This window comes from Chamaea fasciata, unplaced genomic scaffold, assembly GCF_029207755.1.
Source record: "Chamaea fasciata isolate MVZ Bird 193981 ecotype frontalis unplaced genomic scaffold, bChaFas1.0.hap1 SCAF_2, whole genome shotgun sequence".
NCBI lineage: Eukaryota > Metazoa > Chordata > Aves > Passeriformes > Sylviidae > Chamaea > Chamaea fasciata.
Window position 1 is genome coordinate 101,653,439 of NW_027094087.1, and position 18,280 is coordinate 101,671,718.

At 40.9% G+C, this 18,280-nt stretch overlaps 1 protein-coding gene across 3 annotated transcripts in view; it reads right to left on the bottom strand.

Annotated features, from left to right (window-relative positions):
* Window positions 1-16,194, bottom strand: part of RPS6KA3 (ribosomal protein S6 kinase A3) — a 75,076-nt gene extending 58,882 nt beyond the window's left edge. For 2 of the 3 annotated variants that reach the window (XM_066176929.1, XM_066176928.1), the window contains exons 1-2: window positions 15,974-16,194; window positions 3,051-3,107 (exon numbers count right to left, since the gene is read on the bottom strand). In XM_066176929.1, the coding sequence (XP_066033026.1) occupies window positions 3,051-3,107; window positions 15,974-16,045 (129 nt within the window). In that variant the 5' untranslated portion in view covers window positions 16,046-16,194. Of the gene's footprint in view, window positions 1-3,050; window positions 3,108-4,089; window positions 8,438-15,973 lie in introns of those variants that run through there. The other variant, XM_066176931.1, reaches the window with a different exon arrangement.
* Between the last annotated feature and the right edge of the window lie 2,086 nt (window positions 16,195-18,280).

The following is an 18,280-nucleotide window of genomic DNA, read 5'->3' on the forward strand; positions in this document are numbered from 1 at the left end:
AAGCTTGAATCACAGCCATGTAACTCAGGCTTTCCTGTTAATTAACTTTACTTTTGACCAAAAGAACACAGATGCAATGAAACAATTTCTCTTTTGATACACAGAATACTAGAGAGAGTTCCTATGTACACTGAACTGTGTTAAGTTTTAATATTTATTTTAAACTTCCTATCTCGTTTGCATCATCAGCATTCTATCCAAGCACTTAAGACAGCAAAAGGATGCAGATTCCAAGCTTTCACCTTTTATCTCCACAGAAGTATGGCAACTTTCTATCCTGAACTTCCATACTTTACACATCTACTGAAGTATTTTGTTTTCTTACCTGATTTGTCAGTACACCCTAGACATTCTACTGTCCTCAGTTACAGCTGAGAAATTTCATAAATTGTTAGCAACTATGTAAGTGCCTCAAGTCCATTCAAGTGCAAAGTTAAACAGAACATCTTAAATGAGTCTTAGTGGTAATTCTAAATGGTCTGTTTCTTGCACCAAAACAGATTACGAAGTACTGACAGACCCTCATGTCCCAGCTCAAGTAGTATTTTATCACCTGACTGACAGCACTGGTTAGCTTCCAGCTATAACTGACTGAGCAGCTGTAATAATGTCTTGTCTAAAAACCCCTAGATTAATTTACACCACAATTGGCAACCTTTCACTAACTACCTCAGCCTAGAAAAAAATGCAAAGTATACTCCTAAAATACTGGTCTGAGACATTGAAAAGCTAAAACAATCTTAACCAAGCAGCTCAAGCATGACAGAAAGAATACTAAAGAAATGTTTTCACTTTTTGATAGTTATGCTGTATTAAAATCAGGTACTCATCAAAAAAGCAGCAGTTTGGAAATTTCCAAAGGAGGTACAGGAAACATTTGCAAGCATCCTGTAGTTTTCAACTCTTGAAAGTGAAGTTTGATAATTTTGAGGGATAAACTGTAGCTGACTGCCAGACACCCACACAGTCCCTTTCTCAATCCCTCTCCTCAGCAGGAGATGTAGAAGAAAAGCTCATGCACTGCCTTAGGGACAGGGACAGCACACATCAGTTACCACCATGGACCAAAGAGTATCAATTTAGGGAAAATTTATTTCACCTGTTCCCAGGACATTGAGAAACAGAGATGAAACTAAAACCACCTTTTTCGCCACCCTCTCCTTCTTCTAAGGCTGCTATCACTCTTCTACTGCCTCTCTGTCAAACAGAACAGGTGGAATGGGAATTGCAGTCAGTTAACACTTTCTGCTACTTCCTCAGTTTTCCCCTCCTCCAGCAAAAATCCTTTCCACAAAGTCCAGTTCTTCAAGAACAGACTGCTCCAGGCTAAGCCCCCATGAGCTGCAGTCCTGCCAGAAAACCTGCTCCTCTGTGGGCTTCTCTGGGCTGCAGTTCCTGCCACCAACCTACTCCAGAATGGGCTCTCCACAGGCTGCAGCTCCCTTCAGGGCAGGCACATCTACCTGCTCCAGTGTGGAGCCCCCCACAGCCTGGAGGGTGGAGATCTTCCCCACTGTAATCCTCCAACAGGCTGCAGGGGACAGCTTCCATCACCATGGTCTTCTCTGGGGCTGCAGGGGAATCTCTGCTCTGGCACACAAATCACCTCCTTGTCCCTCCTTCACTCATTTTGGAGTCTTGCAGGCCTGTTTCTCTCACACTTTTTTACTGCTTACCCTCACAGATGCAACACAGCAATTTTTACCCTAAACATGATATCACAGATCTCCACCCACATGGTTGATGGGCTTAGCATTGGCCAGGGCTGGGCCCATTTTGGAGTTGGTTGAATCTGGCTCTGTCCTACATGGTGGTGCAAACCCTCTGACCTCTCCTCACAGAGATCAACCCTCCTCACCAAAATCTTGCCTCCTAAACCAAATACAATAGTTAAGTTACAGACTCAAAACAAGGAAATAATTAAGCAGTAGCACAAGTCAAGATAAATTTACAAACAAAAACAAAACTGAATACTTTCCAAAATACCGTCTAGTTTACACAAAAATTCAAGTAAGCATTGTAGTCTATATTATGCACAATATTAGAACAAACGATCTCCTAGTGTTTCTTTCTAAACACACAAATACTGTTCTTTTCTTGCTGTTAACACTACACTACTTCAGTCACCTGTCAGCAGTTGCCTCATTTCTTAATCTTGTGGTACATACAGCAGAGCCTTGATGCTATGAGGAGGAATCAAGAACAGCTATGCTGCGCAGGCTTGCAGTCACCCAGTTTTCATGTCAGCTTAAGAGCTACATCTATTACTGGCACATTTGAAGACAAACATGGAAAAAGCAACTTACTATCTCAACTGTCTCTGCAGGATTTCAGCAGAGGGAGAAACTGCTATAGTGTTGCAATATATCCATGGTGTATACAGATGGAAACAGTTTTGACCATCTACTCATAACCTGAAGTCTGCACAATTTGCAGCATATGAACCTTGAAGTCCAACCAAATACCGAGTTTCAAAAATTGTTTTTACTGGCAAAGCCATTTATCACCAGACTTAACATTCAGCTAGTACTCTCCAAGACAAAAGTACAGGTAAACTTGATGTTTGACAAAATTCACAGGCATTGCAACAAGAAAACTGAACTCGGTATCTTCACGCTATGAAATTCTGGAAACTGCAAGTTTGACATGAAGACAAGGAACCTTAAGAAATTATCACAGTCAGGAAGGTTCATTGGTCCTCTCTTTAGTAACAATCTCTATTTTTAAGAAGCCCAGGTTAAGAATTTCTTTGATGAATGCCTTTCAATAAGAAGCACAATGGAAACTACACTTTCACAGTTGTTCCTCACCCTCGACCTTCCCTGAAACACTATTAAAATCTAAGGAATGAGTTTTGAGAACAGTAGAATACCAAACTAGACCTGAGCCAATAAGAAAACAACCCCTCTCAAAAATATTAAGATCTGAGAACGCACCCCATGTCCAGTAAACTCAAACAACAAAACACTAGTGGCAAATGGCCTATGAATTAAGTGAGGTCAGTGTGCTCCAATATTGTACTATTTTTATTACAGACATCTTTTACTCACAGTTTGTTGGTTGATATCATCTTCTGCCATAGGTTCATCCACAATTTGCTGTCCATTCTGTAAAAAAGACACAGAAAGTGAAAATAAATACTGAATCCAAGTACCAAAATAAATATATTTGAGATAGGCTTTCATAGCATGCTACTGTACTCTCCTCTCCATATTCTACAAAAGAAAGTAATTGAAAGTAAACATGGAAAACTCCCTATTGCTGGCATGTAATGCCACTTTTGCTTTGATCCTTATGTATTCTCAACCTGGATGAAGTCAAAGTAAGAATATATAAAACCATCCGGCATTTGAAGCCTCACTGCTACACAGCTCGACATTATTTTTCATTACTACAACTTCTGCAAAACAGTTAAACCTGATGAAGACTGAATGGCAAAAAGCCACACAAAGCGAACAGATAAACGGGTTCTTCCTAAGAGCATGACCTTAAATGGCAAGTCAGCCCTTACTCCACCTTAAGGAAACTTTATAACTACAGTATAGGCTTAGAAAAAACATTGTATGTAATTCTAATTTTACAGCATTTATCACTTTCTGTACTTTCCCAAGGGCCATTCTAACAAGCCATACAGAAAAAGGCTTTTGAATTTGAAATATAGCCGTAAAGATTTTTTTAAAAATCTTAAACACCTTGTTGGTCAATAAAGACTTTATTTTTCTTGACAGTGATACAGTCATACTTGGAAAATATCTAAGAGATAATTTTCCCTGAAAGACTTTGAGTAACTTTGCTTACACAACAAACATGACCAATAGCAAGTTGTGAGGAAAAGTATGTGTTTCCTAAGTTATAGTACAGGGCATCACCTCAGGCATTAATTCTTAGTTTGCTCCTTAAGTTTAAGAGCAATTCAGTATCCTTTTAGAAACAAATGAAAAACTTTTAAAAATGGTTACCATTTTCCATTACCACTGGAGACAGAATTTGAGTTTATTTTTGCATTGTTTCGAGAACCCAAAATCTAATTAATCAACTTTGTTCAAATCCTAATTTACTTAAAAGTCACAAACATGTATAGATAGTTACCTTTTAGATGTCAGAAAGTTCATAAAAGCTGCTCAGAGATTCAGTGACTTTCGCTTCATTCCACACCTTCCCTCCCACTACTCAGCTTTTCAGCAGATTTCTTCAGAACCTTCCTAGCATTCTTCTGTAACAACTTCTGATTAATAGAATCTTCTAGCTTGCATATGGCTAAAGGGGAGTCCTTCATATGTGACAGATTAAATTCTAACCACTTATGAATTCTGATTTTCAAATATCGCAAGCACACTGAATGTTCAATCAGATGATTACCAGCTCTAGCAGTTTTTTTCCTGAGCTCTTTTTTTCTTTTTCTTTTCTTTTTTTTTTTTTTTTTTTCTTTTTTTTTTTTTTTTTTTTTTTTTTCCCCCCATGGAAGATGAAGCTGGAAAAAGCTAAACTACAGGACTCGTGGATTTCTCAAATATGACGCAGGTGGATTGGGTTTTTTTGAGGGGGTGTTTCTTTAGGTTTCTGGGGTTCTTTTAATGTGCTTTTTTTCTGGTTGTTTTGTTTAGGTGGTGGGGAGGGGAAGAAGGCTGGGCTTTCTGATTGTCTTTCTAGTGCAGACATCCGGCACACGGTAGCAGTGCTATTTTCTCATCTTTCCTGGCTTCAGGAAGATACTAGAGATTTCTGGCATGACTCTGGTCTACTCTAAAAGTCATCTTTCCATGTTGGAGGACTAGTAAGAAATCAGTGGCATACGCTATACATCACTACAGCAGTGAATATAATCTTTAAAAGCTGTCTCAGTTAAGGACTGTCAATACAACCTTCTATCCGTACAACATAGGGTAATTTGATTAGATGACTCTCTAAAAAGCCCACATGCCCCATACTGTAATATCTTTTACTTATAGTGTACAGGCAGCAAATATTGTATTGTACTATCCTTCCTTAAGATACATAAAAAGTCAATATTATCAAAAGGAAGACCAGAAAAATACCAGCTTAGCTAAGTAACAGAAATGAGTGTTTTTAATAAAGCTTGCTAACAGGGAAACATACTGAGTATACATATATCATTACCATCAAGGCCACAAGTCACATACTTCCCCTTTTCTCAAATTTATGACATAAATTAACATTTGTATTTTAGCTACACATCTCTACCTTCTGTTCATGCTACGGGATAGCTTCTTTCGATCTTGCCAATTGGAAAAAAAGAAAAGAAAAAATCAGTAGAACAGATAAAATAATTGACTTTAGCTGAAAAGGAGGAGTCTATAATGTCCTAACAACAACAATGGCTAAACTCTGGGGCCTAAAATAGGGCAATTTGTATATCAAAACCATGTGCTCTGCACTGAGTCCACTCCACATGCAGATTTTCAGAAAAAGTGATTCCTGCTACAGTACTGATTCTGCTAAATAATAATGTACATTAACTGCAGGTTACATAAGAATTTACCACACAGTAAGTTTAAGTTTTCACATTTACTATTTTAAGACAACTAAATATAGTTGGAAGTGAAACCCACTCTCAGAAACTTCAGGACAAGCCTCCCTTCAAAGAGAAAAAGGCGAGATCAACCTCTGTTTTTAAAGAGGCTCTAATCTTCAACCTCACTGACTTTCTTAACAGTCAACCAGAAAAACCACAGCAAACTTCTGCAAAACAAATAAACTGTTTTGCACAATCTGGTTTTCCTGTTTAATCCTGCACTCCTTACAGTTACTTTTCAGCTGAACTCAAGGCAATGCATTCAAAACACACTCACTGGAACTAGGAACAAACTCAAGGAATCAGCAAGAGTGCCATGCAGTCATGTCTGAGCCAGAGCACTGGATTAGCAAGATCTTTTAAAACAGGTCTACCCAAGCAATGATTATGCTAAGGGAATCACTGAATGGTAGAACCAGTTTTTCTCAGAACAGTCTGAGCCGTGTAAGGTAAAGAAGAATGTGTATGTATGATTTATGGTTTTCTGGTACATACCATTAAATGGAAAGCAGCTGTGTATTCCGAAAGGCTACAAAGCACACAGCCTTTCTTAGGAGTTAAAATGTAAAGCCCAAAGGCTCCTGTTGGAAATGGCACTGTAGAAAGCAGTGTGGAGTGAGGAGGTCAGCAGCATGCTTAAGAGGTGAGCAAAAGAAATACATTTTGTTTTGCTGGGAGTAGACTCCCCCTAGTACTTAACTAGCACCGAGGGCATGCCTCGATGACATAACAGACTGGGAGTAGATAAAATAGTCTGATGAATACAGACTTAGAGAAGGCTGAATGTATACCTTTCACATTCTCAGATCAATCTAATTCAAAAGACAGAGACTCTAGACCTTGATTATTCTTCAGGTGTTCTCTCTCCTCTCATAGCAGGACAACTACGTTAAGCAGAATTGATCCAAGATCTGGCTATTCCCAGTACTCTGGTTCTAAAACATATTTCAGATGATAACACAAGAGAAGTGTAAGACAAATAACAGAAAAAGTCCACAGAAAATTTCTACTTACACCTGAACATATCAACAATCAATTTCTGCCAAGGAAAGGAGGGTGCACATCCTTATAAAAGCAACCTACAAAATGACCTTCCAATCCACTCTGATTCAACTTCCTATTCTGTTTTCCAGTGGAAAAAGTCATGTTAATTAAGGTATAAAATTTGTTTCCCCAAAGCCTTTAAACCTGTTGCCATATCTCACTAAATTAGTAGAAATCAATACCTAAGCACAGCTGGGTTCCAGCAGTTTTCCTGAAGGCACATGGACAGGAACACAAAGAGATCCTACAGGTTCTCTACTACGTATAAAGCAGACAGACACCAGTGAATCTTTATCAGGCAGCTGGTCCCCCACATGATCTGACAGAACATCTGACACAAAAGTCAATCAATCATCAATATTTCTAGCAATCAAAAATTACAGGCTTCAACTCGCTGAACTCTCAGGATGTAAGAACTCCTAGGAATTTCCTGGCAGAAAGATATTTAAAGAAAGCTTTTTAAAAATTCAAATGATTTCAAATCTGGACCAGTAATGCACACCCATAAAAAACCACACTGCAGGGACAACAAGGTCACAAGTAGCATCATATGTTAAGGTACTGTCATCAAGAAAACAGAGTCATACCAAACCCTTCGTAAGAAAGAAGTACACCAAGAAATGCAGCCCACATCCCTCCACAACCAACTAACCACTTCCTTTGAAGCACGGAATATCCTGCACTTTACATACTACAGTTATATATTGATCTGCAAGTCATAATCCCTGTTTTTTTTTTTTTTCATTATGGTTCCAACATTTACTGCAAGAGATCCAATTCATCTCAGAAGTCTGGCAAAACTCACCTGCACAGTAAACCTAATGCTACCTTTCTGATTAGCACTGGATCCACATGGGTCATTTTGTATGTACAATACAGCACCTAGCATCCATAAATACAATTAGGACTTAGCAGTCTGGGGCAGGATATCTTGTTTTAATAATAATGTCAAGTAACCATCATTCCTATAAGTGTTTTTTACATGTGTCCAAAATATCACTTGAAATATTAAGTGGGCAAATCATTATGTTTCCTATTGTACTCATTTTTTTCTCTTTTCCCCTTTCTTTCATCAATAACATGATAGATAGCATACACTTGAAGTTTTTAGATTTAGTTTAGCATCTCCACTCCTACACTCTGTTTGCAAATCAAAGTTCCACTGATTTGGACCTACCTTGCTAAAAACTTTATTCTTTTCTACAGTCTAAAAGGATTTTTTTTTTCTGAAGGGCATTAAGTTTGTCCCCAGACCTTCTTTGATATTAGTCACCTTCTTCCACCCCCAGAATATCTCTCCTTTGCATTTAGACTATTGTTAGACTATTTCAGGATGTTTAAGTACTCTTTCTGGCAAATATTTTAACTTTTTTCCTCAACCACGTTTGTCAGCTATCTAAAAACTCCTTATGAAACCGGTACCAATTGCATCTTTTGGAATAATTCTTCTGCCATTAAACCAAATATTTCCTAATTATTAATACTGGAACTGAGCATATAAATTAGTAAGCAGTCCTTATACTATTAACAGAGTTCAGTAGACTTGGCAGCTATTGACTTTTCCATGTAATTGGTGCCTTGTAGCAGAACCTTAAAACTCAGTAAAGTCAAAAAATGTTGTATTCTTAGACTTAGCAATTGATCAACACTTAACAAGAGTTAAATCAAGAATTCAACTGTGTATCAGTGCAGAATGATGCTTTGAGGACACAAATAAGCAAAAGAGATAAGACATCTGAATCAGACCCTTCACAAATTGTTATGTGGAAGTTCTGACATGCCAATGACTAACATAGGTGATGAAGCTTCTCTGAGGTAACTCCTAGTTGTCAACTGTCAAAACTTCCAGACTCACCCAACAACTGCAGTTATTGGATTTAAACACATAAGAACTACCAGTATTATTTATTATTTAGTAATTGAAACACTGGGTATATATAGATTCAAGCTCTTTCTCTCTGGTGTTTTCAAGGGACTTACAACAAAGCCCAAGAACTGTGAGGTCCTTGGATAGAGTAAAGCTGTGACAATGCTTCTGGCTTCTTTCAAAGCAGCACAGAAATTCTCACTGAAACACTCATAACAAATCTGCTGTTAGCAACACAAGGCGCCGTGTGGAACCACATTCGGTAAAAACCTTTCAAACTGTGCACGCTCAAACTTGCTATTCTAAGCAGCAATGAGCTACCCTGAGAAAAAATTTGTAGGTCTGAAAAAAAATAGTTGAAAACAGACTAAGAGGACCTTAAGAGGTCATCTGATCTATCTCCACACAGCAAAGCATGATCAGCTATTCCTACAATGCTGCTCACAAGACATTTATGTCTAAGCCCTTCTTAAATCTTCAGGAGTTTTCACAATCTATTCCAGTGCTTAAATAAAATATAAGGCTTTAATAGGATCTGAATTAATGACTTGTGCTCTAACTTCTGAGCTGCGAAGCCACACAGATCCAAAGCATTTACCTAAATCCTGACCTGATTAAAATTTACTAGATGTAAATAGAAGTGAGCCATCATCTTAGACTTCTCTAGCTGTTCTCTCATAGCACTTATCCAAAACATTTTGCATATACTGTTAGAAATAGTACATGCAAGTGTTAAAAACTCCTTATTAAAAAAAATCCCACAAGTATTTTCATATAAAACTTTGTTAACTCAAGTTCCATGAATTTCACATAATTTATTTTCAATTTTATTGTCTAAGGACTTCTTCCTTTGCTGAGTATTAAAAGAAACAACAGGAGGTTGAAACTTGCCTCTCCATAGACAACTTCAGACAAAAGCCACTAACTTGCAAACCATTTAGGTACAAAGCCAAACTTCTTTAAGTTAGGATACTTGAGCAACTTTAACTATGTGATTTCATAAACCCTATCTACTTTGCCACCTTCTTCCTATCTAGTATGACTCAAGAGTATAGCTTAACAATACAGAAAAGCAGTCCCCTTTCCTGCACTGGCATTCGTCCAGCACTGTGCCAAGTCCCATTAGAAAAGAATAGTAAAACGTTTTGCAGCTCTCAGCAAGTTTAACTCTCTGAATTAACTCATCTTGAGGACAAACAAGTGCCACAATATTACTCAAGATGCTGTACATATACTGTTATAAAATCTTTGTCTTGGACAAGCAGTCTATGTAGCTAAAACCAGCTCCAAATTGTGTGGTTATTTGTTCACAAAAACAACCAACTGACCAAGAAAATAAGTAAAAGACAGGGAACAGAAAGCTTCATTTAGTTTCCTACCTGTACATGTGGATGGCTAGTAAATTATTACACTTAACACATCAATGCAGCAGCCTTAGTAAAACAAAGCCAAAAAACCCCACAGCACCTAATCTCTGTTCATCTGCTCCAAAGAGGAAGAAGAAATACACACACCTTAGAAATCACCTACCTCAATATATCCAACCACTGCTGAAACCTGAAAACAGAAGAAATTCCTTCTGTTTGCACACGTAATCTTACGAGTGACTCTGGCACCTGACCATGTACAAATCCTATTACTAAGCCTGCATCTGCACAAGAAGGCAGGTGCACCTCACCTTCCCTGCCTCCTGCAGTCCCAGGGAAATGCCCTGTGCCTTCCTGGGCTCCTGCCAAAGGACTGGATGCACACCGGGAGGAAGTGCCAGAGCCTTCCCCTGTGATCAGGGGCAGCCAGCAGGCACAGCAAGGCTGTGTGCTGCAGTTCCCTGCGCTGCACGCACAGGTTTTCAGATGGGAGCTGGTTTCTCAAAACACAGGATAAATTCAAAGGGTGAAATTTAATACTGCAGTCAACTAAAGCATTACTCTTTACACTTATTTTATAATTTATTATTTTGGTACATTCTGCTAAGAAGAGATAATAAGCTGTGGAACAACTTCACTATTTCCTAAAATTCAGGATTTCTGAAGTGACTGTATATGAAGTCAGCTACAGGACAACAGGAGGAAAAAGAATCCCCATGAAGCTAAAAGCATTGTTTCACAAATAAGTCTAGGTTCTAACAGTAACAAATTTTGGCAAACATGTTATGCAAGAAATAATTCAAATAATATTTGCATCCTAAAAGCACCACCTCTTGAATTTGCAGGACAAAGAGGGTTTGATTTTTCAGAGTTATGTATTGTTGAATATTTAAAATCACAAAATACCATTTCTTCAAATCATGTGCATACTGCTAAGCATGCTTCAATAAATGAATGCTTGGTTTAAATTATTTAAATTCTTTTAACATTTATTTTAATTTAAACTTAGAAACTGTCAGGAAACAGATCCAGACCACATTAATGTATTTTTAAGATACATACTCACTTATACACAATTAAATGGCTTCACTGAATAAATAAATTAATTAATAATTTTTAAAATGGTAGCACATTTCCTCCAAAAATAGTTAAGTGGAGCATTAAGCATGCCACAGAGGCTTCCTGCATCAAAGGCAACATATGGTAACTCTTACTGATAGGAATGAACTAGCAGTAACTCTGTGGTCAAGGCACTGGAGTAGGTCCCAAGACATCAGAGTTCAAGAAGCTCTAGAACAGACTCCATGAACGATGCTAGATGGGGTCACTAAGCTGTTGAGCCTCATCTTCCCATCTGTTACACAGAGGGGGATTTTTTTCTCCCCTCTGTTTCCAACGGGTGAAGCATTTAATCTTATTTCAGGGAATAAGGAGAGAATAAGTAGCATGGCACCATGTATACAAGCATATAGCACAGCAACTGTGGTACTCAACCACTTTGTCCAAACTTAAAAACTCCCTGAATGGATTCTAACTTTCTCCAGTTTTAGTGATTAAATTGTTCTCCTCTTGAAAGTCACAAAGATTAAAACCAATTATATCAATTTACTCTGGCCTGAAAAACTGCTTAAAAGTCTCACTATTGGAATATGGCTATGAATTATATCTGGTGAAAAAAAGAACCCAAACAAAACAAAACAACAACAACAAAAAAAAGCCCCAAACCCAAAACAAAACACCTCCCCCAACCAAGTGCCACAGAAAAAAACCACAACTCCAAACCAGTATCTTGAATGAGTTCTTAAAGCTGGTAGATCTGCCAACTGCCACGATCAGTCAACACACAAATCTAATATTTTTGATGTGCAGAAATAATTAAACACCCACTTCAGTCTATGTATCATTGTGACTTTTAAGGCAAGCATTTCAAACGGCAAACAACTACAGTCAGTGTGACAGACAACAACCAAATCAAAGATAACAGACACGCCTTTAAATGTGTCAATCTGCTTACATCTACTTTGTGCTACATGTCCCAGCTGGGGCAAGAAATATTGCCTACACTACAACAAACAAAACAGTAACAAGATAAGAACTGCCTATGTCATAAGAAAACCAGCAGAACCGTTCAAAGAAGTTAAACTCAACACCTTTACAAGGAAACCAAGAGCTGCAGAGAGCACACAGTAGTGCATGAAGGTACCGAATTCAACAAAGTAAAGCTCCTGCCTTCTCCTGCTCCACTCGGCTGACCACAGGACATCATTACTACATCACGGACTAGGATTGTGTTAAGTGAAAAACGAAGCAGGTAAAATGGTACCAATAAGGATATGAAAAATCTGAACATGTCCCTCCTCCCTCCCCCCCAACACTTTTCATGCAGATGATGTGTTTCTCAAGACAATATTTACATATATATAAGATCTGTCATCTGTCTATCACAACAGTTTGTGGAATATAGTGTGTATTACTTATTTGGATGAGAATTAAATTTCCAATTCCCATTTTTAACTCCGTACAAGGAAGCATCACCCCACAAATCAGTGAAAAACTCAGACTTCAGAATGTACTGTGCTAACAGCAGTTATGCATAAGATGTGACAGCCAAGTGTTGCACATAATTTTGTCTATAATGGAGAGACAATGGATAGTCTTCAAAATTCCCACAGTCCAGCTAGGTGATTCCACTTTAACTATTCGCCTGTGTTGGCTCTACCAGAAATGACTGTAAATAAAGCCTTTGTTCCTATGGAAGACAAGTACAACACTGATTACACAGTACAGAATGTGAAGAGACAATCACAACCACAGGCACAAGCTACAGGTGGCAAGACATCTGACAATTTCAGCTTCCAGGCCAGAAATATATATTGACATAGAGAATGCCATACTGACACTCAGAATGAAATTACAGAGCAAAATTTACATTATACTACTAACTAGTAACATACTAGTGACTTTAACGTATCAGCATGACTGTTAAATGCTAGCATCCCTTGTCTCATGCAAAGTTCAAATAATCCTGGATACAGAATATAAAACAAAAAATTTGTGAAGGAAGATTCACACCACTTATTTAAATACCTGAACAAGTGACCACAAACCCTGTCAAAAGCAGTGAAAAAAAAAATGAACTTTCTCCACAGCCAATTTGGAACATCTAAATTAAAATTCCTAATGATAGGTATCACAAATGCTTCCCAAAAGGTCTTCCCAAATGGCATCTCCTAATGATGGCCAGTTCTTTCAACGTACCGGTGTCCAAAATTTGGCTGCCATAACTACATCCATTCTCCTCCAGTTGATATTAATATGCATAGCTAGGAGTACAGATCAAAGGATCAGGCTAGTTATTCAGGCATTCAAATGCAAACTCCAGCCATCAATACTTAATTTGCTCGAAAGCAGATGACTTGCAATAACAGGCATATTCTCACCGTGAAAAACAAACCTATGCTTGTCATGAAACCTGAGTATACCCTGAGTCAATAAGAGACGGCATCATTCCACAAGCTTTAAAGGTGCTGTGACTTACAACAAGAAACTGAAACTACACATATTATACAGACAAAATATTTTAAAAATAGTGCAACAACTTTACACATTGAAAAAACTGTCAGAGATGCAATTTGGATCACTGATCTGTTTGCCCCTGTAGAAACAGAAGTCCTAAAAATAATTTTTGAAAACCATAAAGCCACATTTTATCTAAAAAAATTTGTCTGTTCTATTTTTTTAAGAAAAACTACATTCTACTGTTCTGCACACCTAAGTCACAGCGGCTGTTTGTGGTTAACTACACTTCCAAACTAAAGCTATTTAAAGGTATTCTAGTCCCCCCCCTAAATTTGCTCACCCATCACAGAATATCACCTCCTTGGTGGTACCACTGTAACTACAGGACTGCACTGGGAAACAAATGAAAAATCAAGTCAATTAAAAACTCCATGAGTTGTTAGGACAAGGAAAGTGTCTGAGTTTTAGAGCTCAAAATTTGTAATTCTATATGTGGATAATACAGCATTACAAGAACTGTGTCAGCAAATCTGAGAGGTTAGCAGAAATACTTTACTCAGAGTTACAGCTAAAGACATTATTAGCATCAAACTATGACTGAAATCACAATGAGTTTCAGGCAAATGTAAAAATAATTTTGCCCAAGGATACTCTTGCAGAATAGGGTCTGTAATTAGGATATTGCTATGCTACAGATAAACACAACTCATGCAAATCAAAAATCTAAGTTATGTATTTAGGTCACTTGTCTATGTATTTTAATTAAACTTATCTATTTTTACTAAAATATCTTTTCTTAAAGTCATTTCACATAAGCAACCTTTCTAAGTAACTTTTTCCTCTTGAGTGTCATCTGAGAAGCTTTTGCAGGTGCAGCCTGGTCTTTTCAAGAACTGTTTATTCTAGACTAGGGCCTTGGAGTGCAAACCTGTCAGTTCATGCTGTTTCATGTTTTACTAGTGGTCCTAGACATTTTTTGGTGATAAACTACTGTAGACTCATGTCAATACAAAAGTTTAATTATTTTTAAGGAAGTGATAAAATACACTTGTTTCAAGAAGTTTATGACAGTAATTTAAAAACAAATGATGTCTGAAATACCCTAAAACAAGTAACAAAATATAATCATGCATGTATACACATTGCAAATAACAATCTATTTTTCTACCTATCTAGCACATATACCATTATTAGACCACATGCAAGGAGTTTCAAAGACTAAAGCAACAGTTCTTTTCTCTAAATGATTAATCTGTTTTCCTCTACCACCTTCTGCCCCACTCTCAAGCATCACACTACTATCGTAGTTACTCCCAATGTAAAATAATCTAAGAGCGCTACTCCAGAAGTCAGCGAATAACTAGCACGAATTCAAAAGCAACGACAGTATCTGGCAAGACGTTGAAAGATACATGTGCCTGTCAGATCGGAACTGTAGGTTCTTCTGACTCCCTGAGATACCGTGGCTTTCAGCAGAAGGATGACAAGACAAAGATCAAAAGGAGAAATCCTGATACCGCAGAAACTCTGCATTGGTCTCTCTTTTCTCCTCTCACTAAGGAGAGAGTCCTAACCTTGTGACTAATTGTTGTGAGCTGGCCTGGGTCCACACCGTTCCACATCAGCATCACTTGAAGCAGCCTGGCTGCATATCAGCTGGAGCCGGTTCAGGTCGAAGCTGCACTGTCAGGAGCAGCTTTTTCTTTTCAGATGGAATCTGGTCACAAAGTAGCACACGCACCGTGGGCTACTAAGGACTCACGGAGCAAGCACAACTGACTGCGTAGGTGCACTGTTTACATAGATCCAAACCAACAGTAGTAGGCATAAAAATTAAAATAGCTGAAAGCTTCTATGGCCTCGGTCGCAAGCGACTCTAATTTCCAGCCGCTCTCATTATTCCAGCTTAGGAAAGCTGACACGCGTCCTGCCTAACAAGGACAGGCACAACACGCACTCCCCGCTACCACAGCGGGAAATCCACACTTGCGTGGCACCCCGAGGATGTTCCCGGCAACGCCGCCGAGCACAAAGCTTCACCCATGCCTCTCCACCCTTCACGTCCCTGCGGTTTCCCAAATGCTTGCGAAACTGCCGGCAACCTCATCCTGCCGAGATAAAGGGGCAGCGGCACCGGGCGGGGACCCACATGGGGAGCAGTAGCAAAGCGAGGGCAGGCCTGGCCCTCCTGCCCACCCCGAACCGCGCCGGTGGAGGCGGCGGGGCCGCCCTGGGAAAGGAAACTCGCCGTGACAGTAACCAGACACCGCGCTGGAACAAAAGCGCCCGAGCCGGCGGCCACCGCGGAGGCAGGTTACTCTCTCCCGGCAGCGGGGCGGAAGGGGAGGGAGCGCGCCGGGAGCAGCCCGGTCCCGGGAAACACGCCCCGAGCCCGGCGCGGGCGGGGGAGCCCCGGCCGGTGCCGGCCGTGAGTCAGTGCCCCGGAGAGGAAGCGGCGTGCAGGGGCCGGCGCTCGCCTCGTTCCCCCGGCGGGCCGCTGCCGCCCGGCCCCCGCCCGCTGCCCGCCCCGAACCTCGCCGGGGGAAACTCTGCCCACCCCCTGAGCGACGGCGGCACCGGGAGTCCCGGTCCCGTCCTCCCCTCACAACTTTCCCCGCAGCACCCCCCCCGCCCGCCTCGTACCTCGGTGCTGCTCTCGGCCGTGCTCTCCACAGCCATCTTCTGCCAAGGGTCTGCCAACTGCGCCAGGGGCATCTTCTCCGTCCGGCTCCCGCAGCCTCCGCGATCCGCGTTCCCGCTACCCGGCGGGGGCGGCCAGGCAGGCAGCGAGCCTTGCGGAGGGCGCGGGACAGCCCGGCTGGCTCCGGCGGCGGCTCCTGCGGCGACTGCTGCCCGCTGCCGCCGCCGCGGTGCGCCCGTCCCTCCCCCGCGCCCTCCCCGCTGCCGGGCGGGGCCGCGCTGCCGCCCTCCCCCGGCCCGGCCCGGCTTCCGCTCACGACATGGCGGCGGCCCGGGCCCGCCTGCGCCTGCGCCGGGCGGCCCCAGCGGCGCCGGTCCGTGCGCCCGGTGCCCGTGAGGGGCCGCAGCCGCCGGCGCCGGGGCGGGCCCGGCCCCACGGAGACGGGCTGCGGGGACCGGGGCTGCTACCGCCGCCCGGGCTGCGGGGAATGGGAGACACGGGGAGTTTGTTTGCACAAACAAGCGCGGAGCGAGAAGTCGAGGGGCGGGTGAGACGTGGTGTTGTGCAGAATATCATTAGGCAAAGAGGGAAAGGAATTAAGGGGTAGGAATTTGTTTTTGTAGCAGCACCGTTTAGGTAGTAGTTGGGAGTGCGTGTGTAGGAGTTGCCTCGGAGCGGGAAAATCATACTTCCATAGGCCAACAGACGTGAAGATAAAGCTGTCAAAAAACCCCCCCACAGGTTCCGAGAACGGCCCTTATTTTGCCTTTTATTCTCAGCTGTTAGCTGGTATGCAAACATATAAACTGAGACCCACAGCCTGTGGGGTGTTACATGGTTCTCCTAAAATGCTAAGCACTGTCATAAACACCCGTCGTTTTGCAACAGTAGATGGCTTGGCTGATGCTGAAGAATCCTTGAATCCTTGAAACATGAGACCGGCAACTGAAGGTGGGTAAGCGCTGGTATCAGGCTTCTTGCTATTGAAGCCAAACTTTCCAGAACTGTTTGAGAAGGCCGCTTAGTCTTCGACAGCCCCCACTGCCCCGAGCATTTCTCGATTTTGACAGGTCGCATGATTTTTTCCATCCTTTATAAAAGTTAACATTCTTTAAATACTTGGAAGGCTTTTTGGAGTGGGAGGAGTGGCAAGAGTGCTAGTAATTACAAGTGTGATGAACACAGGCCGCTTCTGTTTCTGCTTGGTAGCATTTTTGATCCCACTTCGTATTCATGTAAGCATAAATACCTATCTACAAAGAGGAACAAAGGAATGGACGGGCAGTTGCTCATAATGAATCAGTCTTCCACTGGTCCTACAGAGACTTCCATATCTGGAGTAAAAGGTCATGGTTGAATGATCAGCTGAAGCCAGGAGAAGCAGATGTACCCTCCCCTTGTTCACTGCAGTTCTGTCTGGCTCTTGCCTCGGCCTCTCTTTTGAAGGGGTGCAATTGCTTGTGCTATCCTGTGGTGTGAACAGGGAACAGATCCATATCGAAACTCAGCCTACCCTTTTTACCTTCTGTTGTCCTCAAAGAAACCCCACCAACCAACCCACCTTATTAAAGGCTGAAGAGGAGTTGGGACTGCTTCCTTCCAATGTGGTCAATTTGCAGAACTCTGGCTGGTTAATGGTATGAAATTCAGAACAAGGCAATAGTAAACAGATAATTCTGTAGTGCTTGGCAGCCGTTATGGTTAATACCATAATATTTGTATTATGATATTAATCATAATGCAAGGAATAATTTTTCATAGTTTGATCAGCACCGGGTCACTTCAGTCTCAAACTGACTGCTGGAATATTGAACATAGAACTAATTTTTTACAGCAGTCATACATTATGTGATTGACACACAAATCAGGGCTTTAAAAAAAATCCCTGAGTTCATGTAAAAATTCATGATGCTAAAAAAAATGTTACCTTACATCCCTGTGGAAATACAAGTTCCTATTCCCCCACAAGGGTATTTCATTTGACTATCAAAGCTCATGCATTTGTACCTGCATCAACTACACAGTCAGGTACATACATCTTAGACGTGCCATTAGGGAGAAGAACCTGAGAACTGAAAGGTAGCAATCACAACAAGAGAACTACACCAAACCTAAGCTTGCATTTCACATAGTTCAACAAGTCCCTCTTCATAAAATACTTCCTCTAACTAAAAAACTCTATGATCTCTTTTCCTTTCATAGTTGTCTAGTCCTTTCTTGCCACAGGTATGGCAACATATTCTAAATTACTTGTTTGAATTTTAAACTCTTTTTAGAAGGGGAGGGAAGTCGTAGTTTGCTTATTGTTT